Here is a 21,914-nt window from a genome sequence, read left to right as displayed (position 1 = left end):
ATGCCTTAAAATATTTACTGCAGTGTCTGATATTAATTGATAGGGAAGACACATAAACCATAAATATTAGATTGGCTGCTACACTGACCAAGTAACAAGTGATAAGGGATTAATTTATGAAAGTGAGAAAGAGGCAGATGCCAAGAGATTTTGAAGGTATACTTACAGAATTTGGCCAGTAGTTGGGTTTACAAGGAGGCACAGGATGGAATAGTGAAAAACTGTGCACTATGAAAATGGGAATTCTGTTTTTAAAAAGGTAGAAAAAGGAGGAAGAATACAGAGTGACAATTAGGTTCAGCCATGTGGAATTTTAGATGATAAGAATCTGAGAAGAGTCAGACCCAATTATAGGAATTTGGGATTCATTTACAGAGAAGTTACAGTGTCAAGAGAAGATGACTAAGGACAAAATTTTAGGGAATGACTGCATTTAAGAATGAAAGAAAGAAGGAATTAGAAGACAGGGGGTACTTCCCTTGTAGACTGAGTAAAGAAGGCATCCCAGGCACAGCAATGAGCTGAGCAAAACTTGGAGGTGAGAATTGAACTGGGTTTGGTGTAATGCAATAGGCTAGAGTGGAGGCTCCATGTAGAGTGGAGGAGTGGGGTCATGTGTGTTTTGTCATCAACCTATGAAAGAAGCCTTCAGGCTTTTAAATTTTACCTTAAAATCTGGTTTTAGCAAGAGATTTAAAGGGAAAAAAAATCTCATGACTCTAATCTTGTATACTAACATTTCCTTGTTATTTAGGGATCAGACTTGCTATAACATAATTCCACTCTACAATTCAATGAAGAAGAAAGTTTTGTCTGACTCTGAGGTATTTAATATTTTATTATAATTATGACATTAGTCTTATTCTGCATAAAAAAAGAAACAATAGTTTTCAGTTAAATGCTGTTATGAAGATTATTTTTGTCTAATGGTATAATTAACTTAAACATGGTTCAGAATTTTTTTTGGTTTTATGACAAAAAATTGTTTAAAAGGTAGGAGGGGTGAGAATTTTTAATGAGTGCTAAAGAGCTCCAACATATACATTATAGATTTATTAAAATGTGAAGGAGATAATTGGTATATAAACAACTGTAGAGTACGGTTGACACTTGAACAACATGGGAGTTAAGGGCACTTACTCCGCGAGCCGTTGAAAATCTGTGTATAACTTTTAACTTCCCCAAAATTTAACTACTAATAGCCTTCTGTTGACCAGAAGTCTTACTGATAATATAAAGTTTTAACACACATTTTGTGTATTATATGTATTACATGCCACATATTTATAATTAAGTAAACCAGAGAAAAGAATATGTTGAGAAAATAACATAGTACTATATGTATTTGTTGGAAAAAATCTGTATAAGTGGACCTGTACAGTTTAAACCCATGTTCTTCAAGGATTCACTATAATTATGAAATCTAGAATTTTTAATAAATTTGATAAATTCTTGCTTCAAAGGAAGAAGAGAAAGATGCTGATGTGCCAGGAACTTCCACTCGAAAAAGGAAGGTAACATAGTTTTTGATTTAGCAGAAATACTTTACATAGATTAAAATGTTTTCAGAGCTTTTTTTTTTTTTACTTTTATTTTTAAAGACTGGTTATAAATATTACTGTCAGTTAAGTTTCCATCACAAAATGCATGATTTTCAGAACTAGGTAAATGGTATTTTCTATCATTTGAGTTACTATATATTACCTAATAATGTAAGACTGCATTAAAAATACAAAATTTATTTGTGTATTTTATTAATATTTTTCATCATTTTTATTTTAGGACCATCAGCCTAGAAGAAGATTACGTAATAGAGCGCAGTCTTATGATATTCAAGCATGGAAAAAACAATGTCAAGAATTGTTAAATCTCATATTTCAGTGTGAAGACTCTGAGCCTTTCCGCCAGCCAGTAGATCTCCTTGAATATCCAGTAAGTATTTTTGAAAATACTTTCTTTACCTGTTGGTTTTGGTATATATCTTATTCACAACAGTTTGCTATTTAAATTGTTTTTATGGTTATAGTTTATTTCTAAATTATTTTGTATATGTACTCATTATCCATTTGGTTATATAGAGCATCAAAGTTGAATGGTATAGTAAAATAGAAAGAACCTTGAACGAAGACTCTGAAGAATTGGGTTCCAGCCCTTTCTCTTACCAGTTGTGCAATTTTCTCATCTGATGGTTTTTGTTTTGTTTTGTTTTGTTTTGTTTGCTGTTTTCTTCCCCACACTAACTTTATAATTTATTATGGCAGTTATTTAGGAAACAAGAATAATACATACATACCTAACCTTCCTTATGGAGTTATAGAGCTGGAATGAGAGTACAATAAAATAATAGAAACTGAAGCACTATATACAAATGTAAGGTGGCATTATTAAATATATTTAGGTTATGTCAATTATGATCTTTATGGGGTTCATGGTAAAAAGGTTGAGTAAACATGATCCAGTGTTTATTTTTGCATGTAATCTTAGAAATTTAAATTAGCTTAAAGTGAGTTTTACTTTCTTTATTCAATTTATTAAAGTTTGTACAGTTCAGGTAACGTAAGTGGTTTCACATGAAAATGAAATATTTTATAAAATATCGTGAGCTAGATGTGGTTGTACTCTGACTTACCTGTTTATATATATGTTTTAACTTGCAGTGATGGAAATAAAGAAATTTCATCATAAATATTTAAAATGCCTTTTCTCAGCATTTAAAATTAAGAAGCATGGAATCTTAAGTATAGAAGATAAATCTTTGCCCTGGCTGGCATAGCTCAGTGGATTGAGCCCAGGCTGTGAACCAAAGGGTCACAGGTTCAATTCCCAGTCAAAGCACATGCCTGGGTTGCGGGCCAGGTCCCCAGTGGGGGCCATGTGAAAGGCAGCCACACATTGATGTTTCTATCTTTCTCCCTCCCTTTCCCTCTCTAAAAAAAATAAATAAACTCTTTTAAAAAATGTAAAATTTTAAAAAAAAATTATTAAAAAAAAGAAGATAAATCTTTTATTCCAGCAGTGTGATAAACTGGGCTAGTTTAAACCCTACCATTCAAAAACTCTTTAGAGGAACTGAGCTAATGGTTTAGTGCTCTGTTTTTCAGTTCTTTTTGTTTTTGGAACCTGTGGATTTCCGTTTGTTTCTTGCAAGCTCAACTTCATATCTTAGAAAATAAGTTATAATTTACTCACTGCTTGCAGGTGTTTGTATTCTGGACTTTCCCCCAGAAAAGAGGAGATAGAAATAAGTGTTAATGTTCGCATTTTAGAAGCATATGTATTAATATTACAGGGAGACAGGCGAAGAAGCTATGTCAGCCATTGTGAGGAAGGAAATGGGAACTGCAACCCCACTGGGACTATTGTTGAAAGACTTCAGCCTCAATGAAAAGAATAGAATAATTTCTTCTACAAAGAAGAATGTCTCTCTCCGATGTCAGAGTAATCTCCCTAAGCTTGCAGGATACATGGATACAGAGTCTAAATGTACACTTCCCCGTAGTGTAGAAACTCATCGGGTGGGGGGAGGTGGGAAACAACCCCTACTAAAGTTGAACTAATGTTAAAAAGAAATTGCAAACTCTGTAAGGGTGTGATATCAACAGAAACAACAAATGGAAATATGATCACCCTTTTCCCTAAAACGTGAGGTGTAATAGATTATTCCTAAATGCTATTATACTTCATGAAATCTAAAACCCTGTATATTGTAAGATGACCATTATCTTATATACCACCAAGAGAAAGAAAAAAACACTGTCATTTAAACTTTGATTTGTCATTTTGGTTTAGGAGATAAATGGAGGGACAAGAAGCATAAGGAAATAAAGACGAAAGAGAAAAGAAAAATGTTAAAGCAATCATACAGAAACAGAAGAGACCCAATAAAACTGTGGTCCAGCTGATGTTGAACTGAGGATCAGGTTAAGCAACTTTCCAAAATATGTAGCTATTTATTGATAGAGTGAAAACAAGAAGCCTTTGCTCATATGTAAAGTGCACTACAGCATATGTATTATTCTTAGAAAATAGGTAATAAATGAGTTCAGTCTCCCTTAGGTACTTAAAATAACAAGAATGATACTAATATTTAGAACCTCTTTCCACCAGCTACAGGTATTAGCAGACAAAGTACCAGAAGGAAGAAAAAAATTTAATCTCTTGTCTCTTTTGGTACTCCTTGATGGAGGTGTGAAACATGGCTATTTACTGTTTCTTATTGCTGTCTAAGAGTAGAAGAGGAAACTGGATAATCTACTTTTTATACTTCAGAATTAACTATAATTAACTATCAGCCTCACCAGCAGAATATTTAAGACAGATCATGCTCTTCATATTTCAGCCTTTGTTTGAAAAGAATTGCTTTACATTTTGAGTTTAATCAACTATCCAAAGCAAGATTTTAAAAATTAAACTTTTTTGGTGGAAATTAGCATGTTCAGTATTCCACTTTGTTTATTCATTCAACAGAATTGTATTGAGCAGTTACTGTATACTATACTGAATGAAAGAAACCAAAGATATGAACCAAGAAAAACAAAATACATAAATTTGACACTTAACCAAAAATTTTGCAAAACATTTAAACATTTTTATATTATTTTCCCAACATTTTCCAGTTTGTAAATCCAATGTTATAATATTAAATATCCAAGTAATTATAGATCTTTGTCAAATTAGTTTGATACTTTTAAGAGGATAGAGAGGTTGGACACTGTTCAGATGTTGTTACCATTGCATAAAGCAATTTTGTACCTATTGCCCAACCTTCAGCTGTCTTAATAGTCAGGGGTTCAGTCTTTGAAATACTTTTTTTAAAATGACAGTCTTCCACTAATAATGTATTTAATTTCTGTAAATGGCCAGGTTACTTTTTATTAGATTTGGTACATAAGGTAGACTGGTACACTGTTTTTGCTAAAATCAAAATATTAGTGAAATATACTAACTTTGTGTGACTTTATAAAGTGGTTCTAAAGTCACTTATAGGTCACACATTTCAAAATATTTTGGTCAAACACTGTGTAATTGGACTTCTGAGAAAAAGAAGTAGACATACTTTTCCCTATTCTCCCCACTAAGTAGAACTGAAAAATTGTGGATGGTATGTATAAAAGAAATGAAAGAAGATTCTGAAAGGTGGAGAGAAGGACCAGCTAGGGACCTCAGGACCTGATGAATAATAACACAGTAGTGAATTTCCTAGGTATGTGTTTTGCCTTATATTTCAACTCTGGATACTGGAGAAACTGACAACCTAGAAATGCCAACTTGTACTGACCAGAAAAGCATACTCTCTCCAGCCAGTGGAGGAAGAAAGGGGCAACTCAGTAGCACAAAAAACTTGTAGATGATAGCTGCTGTACTCCAACCAAATACCATAGAAAAAATTGTGGCCTTTACCCCTTACCACCTGCAAAGGCTAGTGGAGAGCCATCCCCATGGTTCCCAAATACCACACCTAGACTTCAACCCCCACCTGGCAGTAATGAGGTACTTCTACCCTACCTCACTGGGTGTTGTCAGTGGATGCCTAGTGGAGAGCCAGGACTTTGACCATCAGTCCATGATAACAGAGTCACCCCCATAGTGTCAGTAAAGGTCATGTAGGAAACAAAGGCACTCCCACCCTAACTGGTATTAGTGTATTCCGGTCCCTTCCAGCTGTTTCAAGGAGCAACTCCTCAATTGTTGAGCATCAGTGAAAGCCAAATAAAACATGGAATTCCACACCCACCTAGCAGTAACAAGGCAGTACCCCCTCTTAGCCAAAAGAGTGGGGTTCAAGTAGGTCCACTGAAACACAAAGTTTAAATGTCCAGGTTTCAATAAAAAATCCTTTGTTATACCAAGTCTCAAAAAAGAACTAAGAATGAAATGGAAATAGAACTAAAAAATAATGACTAAAATAAAAACTCACTGAAGAGAACAGAGGAAAGAATCAGTGAGTGTGAAGATAAGAAATAAGGGTAGGGGAAGTTTCTACCCATCACTTGAACTAGTAAAATGTTGACATTATGTTTTGATAATTATATATACATTATAAAATATCTGAACAATCACTTAAGAAACTTTACAGAGAGTTATAGTGATGAACATTATAGAGAAATCAAATGGAATTCTAAGACCTGTTCAAGGGATCCATAAGATTGAAAAAAATAAAAAAAATAAAAAACCAGAAGAAAACAATAAAATGACAGACATATAATTAAAATCACATAGTGTTTTCTGACCACAGTGTAATCAAACTAGAAATCAGTAACAGAAATGTAACAAAATGTTCGAACAGATGATAACTAAACAAGATAGTTCTAAATAACCCATGATTCAAAGAAGACTTAGGGGAAATTTAAAAATGTATTGAACTTAATGAAAATGAATGCAACGTCAGAATTTATGGGACCCAACTAAAGCAGTGAGGGAAATTTATAGCACTAAGTAGTCCATCAGAAAAAAAGTCTCAACTTAATCTAAGAGTTAGTCTTAAGGTAGGAAAAAAAAAATAAAGTTAACCAAAAGTGAGCAGAAGAAATATTAAGAGCAGAAATCAATGAAATGGAAACAGAAAAACAATAGAAAAAAATCCATAAAACCAAAAGCTGATACTTGGAAAAGATTAATAAAATTAAGAAAGCTCTACTAAGAAAAGATTTACAAAGCTAAAAAAAAATACAAATTGCCAATATCAGGAATACAATAGGGGATATCACTACAAACCTTACAGAAATCAAAAGCATAATAAAGGAATACTACAAACAACTCCATACATATTAATTTGACATCCTAGTTGAACAGACCAATTTTAGAAGTACAAGTAACTATAATTCACCCCATATGGTTAGATCATTTGAATAGCCTTACAACTAGTAAGGAAATTTAATTTGCAATTAAAAACTTTCAAAAAAGAAATCTCTTAAAGCCAGATATCTTCTCTGGAGAATTCTACCAAACATTTAAAGATTTAACACAAATTCTATGCAATCTCTCCACAAGTGTAGAAGAAAACACTTCACTTAACCTCTAAAGACAGTATTATCCTGATATTAAAACCAGACAAAAATAATACAAAAGAAAAAAAACTTAAAATTCTTAATAAAATATCAGCAAATTAGAATTCACCAATATATAAAAATGATTTAATACCATGACCAAGTGGAGTTTGTCCCAGGGATATAAAACTGGTTCTGTATTCAAAAATGAATCAGTGTAATTCATCACATTGAAAGAGATAAGTCACATGATCATATTAATGCAGAAAAGGCATTTGACAAAATGGCTTTTGTTTGTTCTAAGAATGTACATGTTGGATATGATAATGGTATGGTAAAGTCAGTGTAGGCCAGGAGGAAACAAGAATGAAGAAGTTTATTGTACTTGCAGGTTCTAGGAAAGAGGCCACTTTGCACTACAGGGAATCACCACATTTTCATCGGGTAGCAGATGACAGGAGCAAGGGACAAGCTTTGGTCAGAATCTTTCTTGGGATGTCTGTGAGAGAGGCAGGCAGGGCGGGGTAAACAGTTTAGGATTGGCTACTTTGAATAATTTCAGTGGGGCACAGAGAGATAAGCAAGGGTGGTTTTACATATAAAAATGTGTTCCAGCCCTGGCTGGCGTAGCTCAGTGGATTGAGCTCGGGCTGGGAACCAAAGTGTCCCAGGTTTGATTCCCAGCCGGGGTACATTCCTAGGTTGCAGGCCATAACCCCCAGCAACCACACATTGATGTTTCTCTCTGTCTCTCTCTCTCTCTCTCTCTCCCTCCCTTCCCTCTCTAAAAATAAATAAATAAAATCTTTAAAAAAATAAAAATAAAAAAAAAATAAAAATGTGTTCCCAGTGCAGTCCTTTGCCATTTCTGAGAACTGGCTGTCCCTGGAAAGGGCAGAGTCTTCTCAGTTCTGTAAGGCCCCAAATGCCAGAGCATCAAGAATACAGAAAATAAGAAAGTATAGTAAATATATTTGGCCCTGTAATCTAAGAAAACTGGGAATAAAGGGGAACTTACATAACTTGATAAAGAAACATTTATGAAATAACCTATAGTTAACATCATGTTTAATAATGAAAACTTGAATGTTTTCCTTCTAAGATTGGGAATAAGACAAGAATGTCCATTTTCACTGCTATTCAGTATAGTACTGCAAATTCTAGCCAATGGAATAAGGCAAGAAAGGAAATAAAAAGTATGGAGATTGTTAAAGAAGAAATAAGTGTTCCCATTTGTAAATTTCAAAATCCTGTTCCCCTATGGTAAAACATATTTGATCATAATTTAAACTTGGTTGTTCAAAGTCAAATTATATTTTGAAAAATATAGTTACATACTCCAAGGCTATGGAAAAGGTAGAGTACTGTGCATCCCTCTTTTTAAAAGTTATTTATTATTTTTAGAGAAAGAGGAAAGGAGGGAGAAAGAGAGGGAGAGAAACATCAGTGTGTGGTTGCCTCTCTAGCTCCCCTGACTGAAGACCTGGCCAGCAACCCAAGCATGTGCCCCAACTGGGAACCAAACAGGAGACCCTTTGGTTCACAGGCTAGCACTCAATCCACTGAGCTGTACCAGCCAGGGCTGTACATCGCTATTAAGAGATAACTATTAAGCCCTGGCTGGTGTGGCTCAGTGGATTGAGTGTCAGCCTGAAAACCAAAAGGTTACTGGTTTCATTCCCAGTCAAGGCACAAGGCCTGTGCTGGGGGCCAAGTCCTCTGTTGGGAACGTGTGAGAGACCACTGTTTCTCTCTCACACAAAGATGTTTCTCTCCCTCCCTTCCCCTCTCTTTAAAAATAAATAAATGAAAATTTTAAAAAGAGAGATCACTATATTAAAATAATTTTCTGCTATTGCTTTTTTCTGCTTTCATTTGTTTCTATTGCTCTTTTTTACACCGTTGACTAGGTAGGGACTTTGAGTGATTCCACTTCTCTGAAATGAAGTGCATAGGTTTGGTGACAACTTTTTTCAAGTCAACAGCCTTTTGAGTTTATAGATAGCATAAAGTTTTGGGGGTTTTAATATCAAACTTGTATTTAGTTACAGAACTGAAATTTTTCAGTACTTTTTTTAGTCCCTTTTTTCCAACACACCTCCACCATTTACCTTTTCCCCAAGGGATGAGGGGAGGAAAGCAGAACTTAATAGCTTCTAAATGAGAAAATTCCTCTGTTGACTGCAATATAAGGGATGGCGCATTAGAAAAAAGGAAGCCTTGATGAGAAAACAAGGAATGATTATTAGTAGTAGTTCTAGGGCTTTTGTTCATCACAGAAATTGTGTGTGAATCCCTGTGCTGAGATGTAATGCCTTGTGGTAGTAATGATAATAAAACCACCTATTTTTCCTCTTTTAGGACTACAGAGACATCATTGACACTCCAATGGATTTTGCTACCGTTAGAGAAACATTAGAGGCTGGGAATTATGAGTCACCAATGGAGTTATGTAAAGATGTCAGACTTATTTTTAGTAATTCTAAAGCATATACACCGAGCAAAAGATCAAGGGTATATATTAAATTGTTTTTTGTTTTCAAATTAACAAGGTTATTAGAAAAAGTTTGTCACCTTAATTTAAAATTTAGAGCAAACATTTACTAACTTTCTATGTTCTTAATGGTATCCTAGTGGAAAAAAGAATGAATTCTTTCTACTTTGTTCCTTCTGTGAACTAACACTCATGTCACTAATGTTTAGGGATGGTTACTTTTCTTGAGGTAGTGTGGTTGAATAAATAACTATGTACATATTGTCCTGGTACATATTAGGGCTGTGTAGACTTAATTTTTGCAGCTATTCTGCATTAATAGAAAGGAGCATTTTTGCAAATGATTCATAAAAATGAGTAAAACTTTAATTTACCTGTTTGGCCGGACAAGACATCACAAATGGGTGATAATGTGTAAATGAAATGAGAAAAAATAGCTAGTTCTAGGTAAGCAATGGAAAACAGGTTCAAATCCTCAGGGATAGTTTCATTTTGACAGGAGTTTAAAGAAATGTTGTTGGCTGGCGTAGCTCAGTGGATTGAGTGCGGGCTGCGAACCAAAGTGCCGAAGGTTTGATTCTTAGTCAGGCCACATACCTGGCTTGCAGGCCACGGCCCCCAGCAACCGCACATTGATGTTTCTCTTTCTCTCTTTCTCCCTCCCTTCCCTCTCTAAAAATAAATAAATAAAATCTTTAAAAAAAAAGACATTATGAAAAAAAACTTACCAAAAAAAAGAAATATTGTTTGTATCAGCCATCTCACTTCATAGTAGGGCTTTTCTTTAAGAATCTCAAAGGTTGGAAGATTCCCGGTCTAAATACAAAAATAATTGTAAAAATGCTCCTTTTACTCTTCATCAAAAGAGACTGGGGAAAAAGCAAAGTTTAAATTTTTAAAACTTTTTTGGCTGGATAAATTTTTAAATTATATGTTAATATCTACTGAACAGACATTGTCTTTTGAGAAATGTTTGAATAGTTATTTTTTCTTACCATAGATTTATAGCATGAGTTTGCGCCTGTCTGCTTTCTTTGAAGAACACATCAGTTCAGTTTTATCAGATTATAAATCTGCTCTTCGTTTTCATAAAAGAAATACAATAAGCAAAAGGAGGAAGAAAAGAAACAGGAGCAGCTCTGTTTCCAGTAGTGTTGCATCAAGGTATTTGATTTCTTTTAAACAGCATCAGCTGATCTATAACTTTGTAATCTAAATAATAGAACTCGATGTTTTTTAATACTTCCTTTACTATTCCCTATATTGCAGAATGATATATTTGACATGCAAGTTCCTATGATGTGGAGGATTTTTAATCTTTTAACTAAAGCTATACTAGTGTAAGTGCTTAAATTCAAACTGCTAAATCTATACAGTAAAACAGCATTTTTAGGATAGTGATGGCATCATGCTTTCTGTCATATATAACTACAGCATTTACAGCAATCCTTCACTAAATATTCCATATGAAATCCACTACAAATCTCATATTTTAACATATTTCATAATAGTACAAATATTGAATCCAATAGTATTTATGAAACTTTTATCTTCATATAGAGCTATAAGAATAACTAATGATATTATTTTATTTACAGCCCTGAAAGGAAGAAAAGGATTGTGAAACCCCAACTTAAGTCAGATATCTCTACCTCTGCATTCTGTACACCTACGCGATTAATACCACCAAGGCACAATGCTGCTCAGATAAATGGTAAAACAGAATCCAGCTCTGTAGTTCGAACGAGAAGCAACAGGGTGGTTGTAGATCCAGTTACCACAGAGCAACCATCTACTTCTTCAGAAGCAAAGACTTTTATTTCGAAAGCTAATACATCTGCAATGCCAGGGAAAACAAGTAAGAATCAGTTACAATTTCTAAATTGAAGTATGCATAATGATTTTTTTATTTTTTACTGTTATTATTTTTAAAGATTTTATTTATTAATTTTTTAGACAGAGGGGAAGGGAGGGACTGAAACATCAGTATGTGGTTGCCTCTTGCATGTCCCCCACTGGGACCTGGCGCAAAACCCAGGCATGTACCCTGACTGGATCAATTGATCCAGCAACCCTTTGGTTCACAGGCCGGTGCTCAGTCCACTGAACCACACCAGCCAGGGCTATATAATGGTTTTTTAAATTTACACTTTTACTTTGCCATGAAATATACAGAATGTTGGTACATTATAGCAGACGTTGTTGGTTTTTCTTGTTTTTGTTCTTTTTTAAAAAATTCATTTTTAATAAGAAAATTGACATTAAGGAATGTCATTGTTTAAAAATAGCAACTCTAACCCAAACTGCCTAAATTTAAACCCTACTTTCCAGACTTGCTAGGAGTTTGTCATGACTTGACTTCATAATCTTGAAGTGACTGGACAGCTTCTGAAGGTCTAAAATTAAGAATTTATTTCTATATGCCTTTTTTCTATTTTGAAAATAAATCCTGAAGGTTTAAGCATCGCTCAGGTTTTGTCCTCTTGGCTAAGTTAAGCAATTCAAGTTACAAGTAATCCTAACCTTCTTGCTTGTTTTTAAGTTAAATAACTCTTAGCTTATAATGTTTCTGTGTGTGTGTGTGTGTTTTAGTTCTAGAGAATTCTGTGAAACATTCCAAAACCTTGAATACTCTTTCAAGTCCTGCTCAATCCAGCTTTAGTCATGACACTAGGAATAATTCTGCAAAAGAAAATTTGGAAAAGGAAAAGCCAGTCAAACGTAAAGTGAAATCATCTGTGCTCTCCAGGACATCCACTCTTTCAAAGCCATCAACTGTCATTGAACAAGGTAAGTGTTAATTTGTATCTTTCAAGATACAGTAGTAGATCTTTCTTTGAAATGATGCATTTGTTGAAGTTAGCACTTAAACATCAACTTTTTAGGTTGCTCATTTAAAAGTCACATCTATATTAGTAGATGAAATTAGTGAAACATCTTTTGATTTTCAGCTTTGTGCCAAAAGCAAACTGTGTTATTTTAAAAGCCAAGAAAAAAAAACTTATATATGGGAATGAAAACAAATTGTAGAATCAAAAGCTTTTAAGGATATAACTTAGTTTTTAACTTCATGATGACAGAATCTAAAAACAATATTTCCAAGAAGTTTAAATTGGATTTCCTTAACCCATATAACATTCTCCACTTTTTTAGAAAAATTAGTTGTTGCTTCATCACAAAATTCAACACATCAACCTTTTTACTAAGTAGTAATTCATTAGGGTTGTCTACAGCCAGACCCTCTATACTAGCACACACTTTTTGGCCATTTACACTTATTCTTCCAAGGTCTTCCACCTGCAGATTTTTGTTATAAGGGCATTATGCTTGAAAGATGAAGGTAAATGATATAAATATACCCTATGACATGTTAAAACTACTATGACTTATTGTCAACAGATTCCTCAACGATAAGCATTTTGTATCTGGATTCCAATTGTATCTAAACCATTTCATCTTCAGTGTTCTTCCCAGAAACCTCTCATTTAAATTTTAATTGAAGTGCCCTCATTTTGATTAATGGTGTTGGGATCTATCAACAGACATTAGCTTAAAATCAGGGAGTCATTCTAGCCTTCTCTTTAGCATCTGGATCTGCCTGACATCTGTTGTTGCTGTCTCTTTAACATCTCTAAAGCTTTTTCCCTCCTCTCCCTTCTCACTTCCATTGCTTTAATTCAGGCTTACAGAGTTTCTTCCTGGACTGTTGTCTTAATTTCTAACTAGTCTCTGCGCTTCATTTCTTAACTCTTCGTTACCCAGTCCATCTTCCATTCTGCAGCCAAAGCATTCTTTCTGATCATTTTTCTCCTGGTACAGAGTGTACAGGCACATGCACACTTAAAATCCTGCCCTGCTTTCCAATCATATATGGAATCAGATTTTGATATTTGTGCATATTATACAGGATTCTTCATTACTTGGCTGGTACCTAATATTCCAGCTTTGCTTATTTGCCTCCCTGTTTTATGTCCCAGCCATCCTAAACCACTTGAAAGTCCCTGAATGTCAGTGTTGTTTTCTCCCTTTGGGATGTCTTTCCTTCTAGTTTAATGGTTTCCTTTTAAATCTTTTTAATGTCATCTTCTTCAAGAAGCCATCTCCTGGGTTCTTTAGACAAAGTCAAGCACTTTATATTCCCAGAACACCCTGTTCAGTGCCTTTTGTGGCAGGTAAACTGTTGAATTATCATTTTTTACATGTGTCTATCTATAGTAGTATCTGAATTCCTGTGTCTAATTATTCAATAAATAGGAAGATGACTTTGTATATAAGGGTTTTAGATTTTCTTCCTTTCTGAACTGAATTAAAAGTTTTAAATAGTAGATTGGCCTTGCTTTTATCACTATGGAATCCTAGTGAAATCAAATGCGTATAGTGAATTGGTACTGACATTACAGTAGGGGAGGTCCAGTAGCCAATTTGATTTATGATTTTTGAACATTACAAATACATAAGAGTACCAGTACAGTGTGGAAATACAATTAACTATTAAATAAATCATTAATGATAACTTATTATATAAATATTGACACCTGAATTAACTACTTGAGTCAAGAGCAGTGCTGTCCAGTAAAAATATAAGCTAGATAGGTAATTTAAAATTTCCTAATAGCTACTTCTAGTAGCAACAAACAGATAAAATTATCCATTTTCCTAATATATTTTATTCTATAATCCAAAATATTATTATTTGAACATGTAATCAATATTTTGAAATGTGTGCTGCTTCTGTTTTCAAATTTAAATTTTATTAAAAGCTCAGTTCCTCTATTGCATAGGTACATTGCAAATGCTCAGTGGCCACATGGTTATTAACTACCAGGACAGTGTAGGTCCAAATCAGTGGCTTTTCATTTTTTTTTTAAGCTCTTGAATTCCTTTTTAAGAGAACTGCATTAGTCCTTAACCTTTTAGGTTATATGTTGCTTTATGAAGTTGATGAAACCTCTAGTCCTTTTCCCAGAAAATGCACATAGGCATATCCACACAAAATTTGGACCATTTCAAGGAGTTCCTAGAGTTCTTGAATCCAATCTGTAGAACTTGTATAGTGGGTACGTGGACTGGATATTTAAAACCCTTGTCAGTAGTCTTACTGGAAAACAAATGAAAACATCTAGAGAACTCTCAGGCAGATTAAGTATAATTGTTTATTAGAAAATGCTTAACTACTTGATGCTCTCACACACTTCTCTCCTGCCCTCCTCCCCACCTCATCATTATAGAAAACCACCAATCTAAAGAAAATCATTTATACTTTGGGGGTCAGGAAATAAGGGCTTTGCCTTCTCTGCTACTGGCTCTCACATTTTGTGAGTCTCTTGATGGTTTTTTTTTTTTCTTGATATTTTTGAAGTACAACTCCAACCTGTGACAAAAAAATACCATTGTGAAGAAGCTTTCTCTTTAAAAGCAGTTTCCATTTCTGTGGATTTCCTTATTGCATTGCAGATCATGCACCACAACCAAACAAAAAACTTCAGAATTTGGGGGGGAAAAAGTTAGTGGTAGTGCATGTATGTCGTCTTTTCTTTCAACTGAAAGGGTAATAGATTTTTTTAACTACAGAAAGGCGCATCATGATCTCTACATATTTAGAGTTTGATCTCTCAGAAAAACTTTTTTAAATAAAGCACAATGGCCTTTATTATGGAGATTGTTACAGTGGGGTTTTAGTCGTGATAATGGTGGCATATATACAGGCATACCTTGGAGATAGTGCTATTTGAGATAGTTCTAGACTACCTCAATAAAGCTAAGGTGGCACTAAAGCCAGTCACACAAATTTTTGTGTGGCTTTCTAGTGTGTATAAGTTATGTCTGTACTACACTGTAGTCTATTAAATGTGCAGTGGCATTATATCTAAAGAAAATAATGTTTAAAAATACTTCATTGCTGCCCTGGCTGGCGTAGCTCAGTGGATTGAGCGCGAGCTGGGAACCAAAGTGTCCCAGGTTCGATTCCCAGCCAGGGTACATTCCTGGGTTGCAGGCCATAACCCCTAGCAACCGCACATTGATGTTTCTCTCTCTCTCTATCTCCCTCCCTTCCCTCTCTAAAAAAATAAATAAATAAAATATTTAAAAATACTTCATTGCTAAAAAATGCTAACTATCCTCTGAACCTATTGAAATAATGGCGCAATAGCTTGTTGCAGGGTTGCCAAGGCCTTCAATTTGTTAAAAAAAATAATAATAAGAAGGCTCTACCTGAGAGATGCATTGAAATGAGGAACAATACAATTAGGTATGTCTGTAAATCATATCATTAAACTGCGAGCCTTTTGTCTTTTTTTCTTATTATTAGTAAAAAAGTATTTAGGATTGTGTCATTATGTGTAGCTATAGCAATGGCCCTATTGATTTGTTTGAGGGTTAAATAAAAGCAATTCCATATATTAAGTGTGATGTTGTTTCCTTTTAACAGATTGTAAGAACAATGCTCTTATACCAGGAAGCATTCAAGTGAATGGCCACGGAGGGCAGCCGTCTAAACTTGTGAAGAGGGGACCTGGAAGGAAACCTAAGGTAGAAGTTAATACTGGTAGTGGTGAACTTACACACAAGAAAAGGGGTCGAAAGCCCAAAAAGCTACAGTATGCAAAGCCAGAAACTGCAGAGCAAAATAATGTGCATTCTGTCAGAGATGAAGTAGTTCCTTCTTCAACTTGCAATTTCCTTTCTGAAACTAATACTGTACAGGAGGATTTGTTACAGAAAAAGAGTCGTGGAGGCCGAAAACCCAAAAGGAAGATGACACAAAAACTGGACTCAGATCTCATAGTTCCCACAAGTGTTAAAATGCTAAGGAGAAGTAACCGAAAAAAGACAGATGATCCCATGGATAAGGAAGAAGAGTTTGAAGATCTTAAAGGCTCTGAACCCCACATGAGAACTAGAAACCAAGGTCGAAGGACAGCTTTCTATAATGAGGATGACTCTGAAGAGGAGCAAAGGCAGCTGTTGTTTGAAGACACCTCTTTGACTTTTGGAACTTCAAGCAGAGGACGAGTCCGAAAGTTGACTGAAAAAGCGAAAGCTAATTTAATTGGTTGGTAATATGTACCAGACTATTTTACTTCAGAATCATAAAGCAGGTACAGTAAAGGAATATGTAGAACTAAGGCTTCTGCTTCCTTGCTGCTGTGGTGGATTAGGGAATGTTATGATTTGATTTGCAAAAAAGAAAAAAGTAAACAAACTTATAAGACACTTCACTTCTTTAAATGAATATATATAAATATATACATATATATTTTAAATGTTTGCTATTTATTACCCTTAGATAGTTATGCATTTCAATATTCATTTCATTCACTGTTGGGGGGAAAAAAGAATTGAGGACCTACAATGAATTCCCAGTTTATTTCTGGAAAAGACAGTTCTGCTACATTTTTAAGGAGCGTAATATTCCTAGTGATAGAGCATTTCATGTTAAAGCGAATTATTTTTGACCAAGCCAGGTACATTTCTATTGATATAGAAGTTGTGCCCCCCTAGGAAGACATATGTTACCAGAGCAGCGGTAAATTAAGAAATGTGTTTCCTCTAAAGATAAATATAAAATTCCCACAATTTGATACCATAAAGAGTTTAATTTTAATTATACAATGTTGATCTACAAAGAACCTAGAGGAGGCTTTTGCTGTATTCCATTTCTGCCAAACATAAGAGAAAATGTACTGATGAAAAGGAAACATATCCACATTGGAAAACATTTGACTGTCTAATTTTTCAGACCTTGATTCTTGTATCAATCACTCAATCTCTGTTTATTGTGCCAAAGACTGAGAATCAGTGCAGTGGGAAGCCTGTGTTTGACTGTCAGGACAGCATACACTTTTCAATATTGGAAAGGCTATATATTATTCTAAAGAGCAAGTTATTAAAGAGTTATGCTGAGATGTATCTTTTTTTGGTACTAATAGTAGAAAATAATGCACTGGTGGGTCCTTTGACAGAGATGTTTTAGATAAAGTGTTTAAGTGGTTAAAGGATTCAAGGAAAATACAGGAAAAAGGTATGGGATTTGATGTTTACTTATTGATCTGGATTAATGTCATTTCTAAACTTTAGACATATCTAATAGGCTAAAATGATTTAAAAAGAAATATGTCTGTGTGTGTGTATATATTGATAAATGGGTATAATTAAATATATATACAAACACATACTTATATACTATTACCCAGGTATAAATTCTTTTCTTCAGGATTTTTTTAGATAGTGGTAGAATAAAAATAATTTTAAAATGTCATACTTTATAGTTTAATTTTAAGGGGAAGATTGGTTATTTTCAATTATTAAAAGTTAAAATAGGCCAAATCACTTTTTATGCAATCATGTTTTATACAGTGGTCTCATTGCACATTGTGTTTTTTCTGCACTTTTTACGGTATCCTTATCACGCTGGTATGTCAGTATACACCCTAAAGAAAAGTTCCATTTAATGATTGTGCCTTGTATTCTATTATTTTTTGCATCGTTAGTAAAATTAAGTTGTCTATTGTAAATGATAATTATATGACTTAGGAGAATGTATTGCTATATGTACTGCTATGGAAAAGGAAAGCAGTTATTTATTTGTTTATGGTACATTACTTATTTTATACCTTAAAAACCAACATAAATACCATTTCTATTGTTTAAAAATGATTGCCCATTTTTAAAAAGTTGAAAGAATGTAGTATTTTCTGAGGACTGGTATGGTATAAAAATGTAACCAAAATTTTCAGATACTACATTTTTTTTTAAAGTGAGGATGAGAAAATATGTATTAGTATGACCCTAATGTGGAAAAATAAAGACTTTAATTGAACCGTGGCAAAACACATTACATAATTATTTCTCTACTTATTTCTGGTAGGGATAAAGTTAGCTGTCATTTAATTGTTTTGAAGACGAATGGAAAGCAGTGCATTTGGGCTTTTTAAATTGTTTGTAACTAAATTTGTACAGAAATCCTGTGAAATTAAGTAAACCATTTTCCAGATCTTAACTGGATTGCTGTGATTTTGCAGTTGAAAAATAATTTCAAATTTTTCAGGTTTTTGTATATTTATTTTTTTCTAACAAATATATTTACTATATAATTAAAATTCAGTAGCTGAACTCTTCATAATGCAGAAATGGATGGCTTGGTTGTATAGTAAAATGAGTCTTTCAGTTACACCATTATTGAAAATAATAGTGTATGGGTTTGAAATTTGTCATTCAAGTAATTTGTTGCTTTTGAAGGCAATCTATTTGAAACGTAATTTCCTGATGTTATCTGCATTGTGTTAGAAAAAAATAATAGACTATAAATCCATTTTTGTAAAAAATGTGTACAGTTTTAAAGTGTGTACAGAAAAAGGAAGCACGTACACAGTCTGAGTAGAATATACCTCTACTACAGTGTATGGATTAGTTCTAACTCTTGAGCAAGAAATGAGTATTTACCATTTTATGTGCAGCAAGTAAATGTATTACTCCTGTTCTAAAGACACTGTATATTTATGACCTTATTTGGACATTATTAGACACTGGTTTCTTAGTAAAGCAAAAATGACTTGGATGAGATTATTTGTAATTGAAACACTTAAAAATGTATTAGTAATACCAGATATATCTAGATTTTATATTTTTATAATTTAGCTTCTATACATTGCAGAAGTTCAATTGAGAAATTTAAGTCACCATCATAGTTTTGTTTTGTTTGACCATTTGGAAAATATCTTCTTTGAGACAGTGACTCCATGTATGTACTGTTTATAAGTAAAAGGAAATGTTGGCAGTTGTCTTTGGGTGAGCAATAAAAAAACACAAATTTACTGAAATTTTGAAAATATAACCTGTTACATGCATGGAAATTGTAAATCAATTTATGTATTTTTAAGTACCTAACCCTGATATTCTCTCCATTCATCACAACATTCTCAAATCCCTGTCAAATCTTAAATAATTCTAAAATGTTGCAAATGAGCAGTTGAACATATAATCTAATTACAGGATCACAACTGGGCAATAGGTATATACTTTCTTAAAATATTATCTTTCGTGGTCTGCTATTATGGCGTTGGACTATTTTCTGCATATATTAATGTAGTAAAGATTTATTGGTCTTGTTTCCATTATTTTTATTACTGCACAGCTTTACAAATTTGAAGACTAATTTTCACCAAACTGTCATCTTCAAATTTAATCACAATAACTATATGGAATATTTGTGAGTTTGGGTCACATCTGAGACATGAACTTGGCAAAATTTAGTATCACTTGGAAATGGATTATGTAAGATACACTGATCAGCAAAACAATCCTCATGTGGCATATTTGTGTTCACATCTAGAACTGTCCCTTTTCTGTAGTACAGTAGACTAATTAGACATTTTAAAAGTATATTCAAACAACATTTTTGCTTATGTGATATTAGCAACATTTACATGTTTTAAAATATGATTTGTAATGTAAATTAGCTCATCCAGTTAACATTGTTTACTTTAATTCTGGCATTCCATTTTATACATACCAGCATACCTGTATCTCTCAAATGTCAACTGGAAGCAATTTGATTTTCAGTTTTCTATGTAATGAAAACAAATTATTATTCTGAATATTTTCCTTCATCTGAAACTTACTTTTGAGTAGACTGAAAGGACCAAGATACTTAAGTATTTAAAGGGCTGTGTGTTCCTTATATGCAGGAAATACATAATTTTAAAAGTCATAATAGGGGAAGTACTTTTATGTTCTGTGAATTACCCCCATTCTTAGAAAGTAGTTTTTATTTTACATAATAGATTAAGAAATGGTTTAGTTATATTTAGGTGAGAATTTATTTTCCTATCAAAATTGGGAAAATAGACCTTTCCCTTTCTTTTCCCATTGCATTTATCCTCAGTTCCTTAAATTTCCAAGTGATTTGAACTAAATACTACATTTACTAAGAAACTATTTTTGTTCCTAATTATCCTGAGTTAATCACTCCAAATGAAAAGTCATTTCCTACTAAGTACAGTACCTGAGAAGTAGTCAAATTGAATCAGAAACCTGTAGGTACCACTTTTGACACTCCAGAGATAAACCTTGTACACACTACAGTAAAACAATTAGAAAATATGAGCTATAAACACTTACTTTTAGTTTTGATAGCTCTGTGTTGAAATACTTTTTTAATGCAGATAAAATCATCAGGAAATTTAACCAACCTTATATGGCACAAACCAAATACATATAGTGGATGGCTATGAGTTTCTTCATTTAAGAAACTACAAGAGTAGGTTTGAGATGATATATAGTACACATATATGGTGCAGATGCACACGTATGCTTGTTACTTTTAAGATTATGCGTATTGATTAATCACAATGATAAACTATAAATTGAGATAAAATACAAAGTTACATTTTTGGACCATATTAAAACTGCAAGACATGGGATCTTATTAAGGATTTTTTAGAAAACTTAAATCTTGTCACACAATATTTAGACATGTAGAATGTAGTTCAATTTTTAAAAAGTAACTGACCTAGAGGGTTAAAGTTGAAACTGACACATTTTCAAATTAAAATTATGCTTATTTTGTACAGAAAATGTTAAACACAAGCAAATTTGTTGTATGTAATAAGTAACAGAGTTTAAAGACAAATTAATTATTTAGCTCTATTGAGGTTTTTGTTATTTTCTTCCAGAAATCTGGAGTATCATGTTTATAAATGGCGGTCTCACACCACAATAGCAGTGCCCCTTCTTTCTGTACATATTGATTGGACCTTTCTTTACTGTTATGTGGACACTTTCTATGTTAGTTTTGATGCATAATTCTTTGAATCCTTTTATACTAGAATGTATGTGTAAGAATTCCTGTCCCTGCAATGTAGTAACTACAAACTTATTTTTAAATAAATAGAAAACTTGTTTTTCTAAACTATTTGGTAGAGCCTCATGATTTCTTTATTATTTGCTCTGTTCTTTATTTGGTAACACATGAAGCACTTGGTACATAATTTCAACAGGCCCTATATCAAAGAAGCTATTATGTAAATACTGAGTTTCAAGTGCCCTATTTAGCGAACTGTTAAAATTACAGCCAGTCAGAGGATTGTGAGTATCTTAATATTTCATTCCAACATAACTTAAGGTTAAAAGAATCATCTGCCTTTTAGTGTGTACATTTAGTGAAATAATTTTATTCATTTGTTACTATGTGCAGATTACTGGTGATAAATACTTATTCAGGTATTTCTGTAAGATACATTTGCCAGGGACAGTTCACATAAGCATTTTCTCACAAGTGTGAAGTGAAATTGAAGGGAGACAAAATTAAATGGAAGAATGATAGAAAAGTTTTCCTTAGTAAGCATTTATACAGAATGAGATTTATAAAGCTCCTGTTTTTCTAGTAATTGGTTCAGATTGGCATACATTTCTCTTGACTTTCTGAGAATTCC

At 33.3% G+C, this 21,914-nt stretch overlaps 1 protein-coding gene across 1 annotated transcript in view; it reads left to right on the top strand.

Annotated features, from left to right (window-relative positions):
- LOC114494060 (pleckstrin homology domain interacting protein) overlaps positions 1–21,394 on the top strand; it is a 140,973-nt gene extending 119,579 nt beyond the window's left edge. Inside the window, exons 33-40 of the mRNA XM_028508930.2 lie at positions 755–824; positions 1,464–1,514; positions 1,783–1,932; positions 9,348–9,500; positions 10,481–10,644; positions 11,079–11,338; positions 12,073–12,270; positions 15,911–21,394. Coding sequence (XP_028364731.1) covers positions 755–824; positions 1,464–1,514; positions 1,783–1,932; positions 9,348–9,500; positions 10,481–10,644; positions 11,079–11,338; positions 12,073–12,270; positions 15,911–16,542 — 1,678 coding nt within the window. The 3' untranslated portion in view covers positions 16,543–21,394. The remainder of the gene's footprint in view (positions 1–754; positions 825–1,463; positions 1,515–1,782; positions 1,933–9,347; positions 9,501–10,480; positions 10,645–11,078; positions 11,339–12,072; positions 12,271–15,910) is intronic.
- Positions 21,395–21,914: the final 520 nt, after the last annotated feature.

The sequence above is a fragment of the Phyllostomus discolor genome, chromosome 4 (genome assembly GCF_004126475.2).
Source record: "Phyllostomus discolor isolate MPI-MPIP mPhyDis1 chromosome 4, mPhyDis1.pri.v3, whole genome shotgun sequence".
In the NCBI taxonomy this organism is placed as follows: Eukaryota; Metazoa; Chordata; class Mammalia; order Chiroptera; family Phyllostomidae; genus Phyllostomus; species Phyllostomus discolor.
The sequence above is the reverse complement of the archived record's forward strand: the minus strand, read 5'-3'. Positions and strand labels throughout refer to the sequence as shown.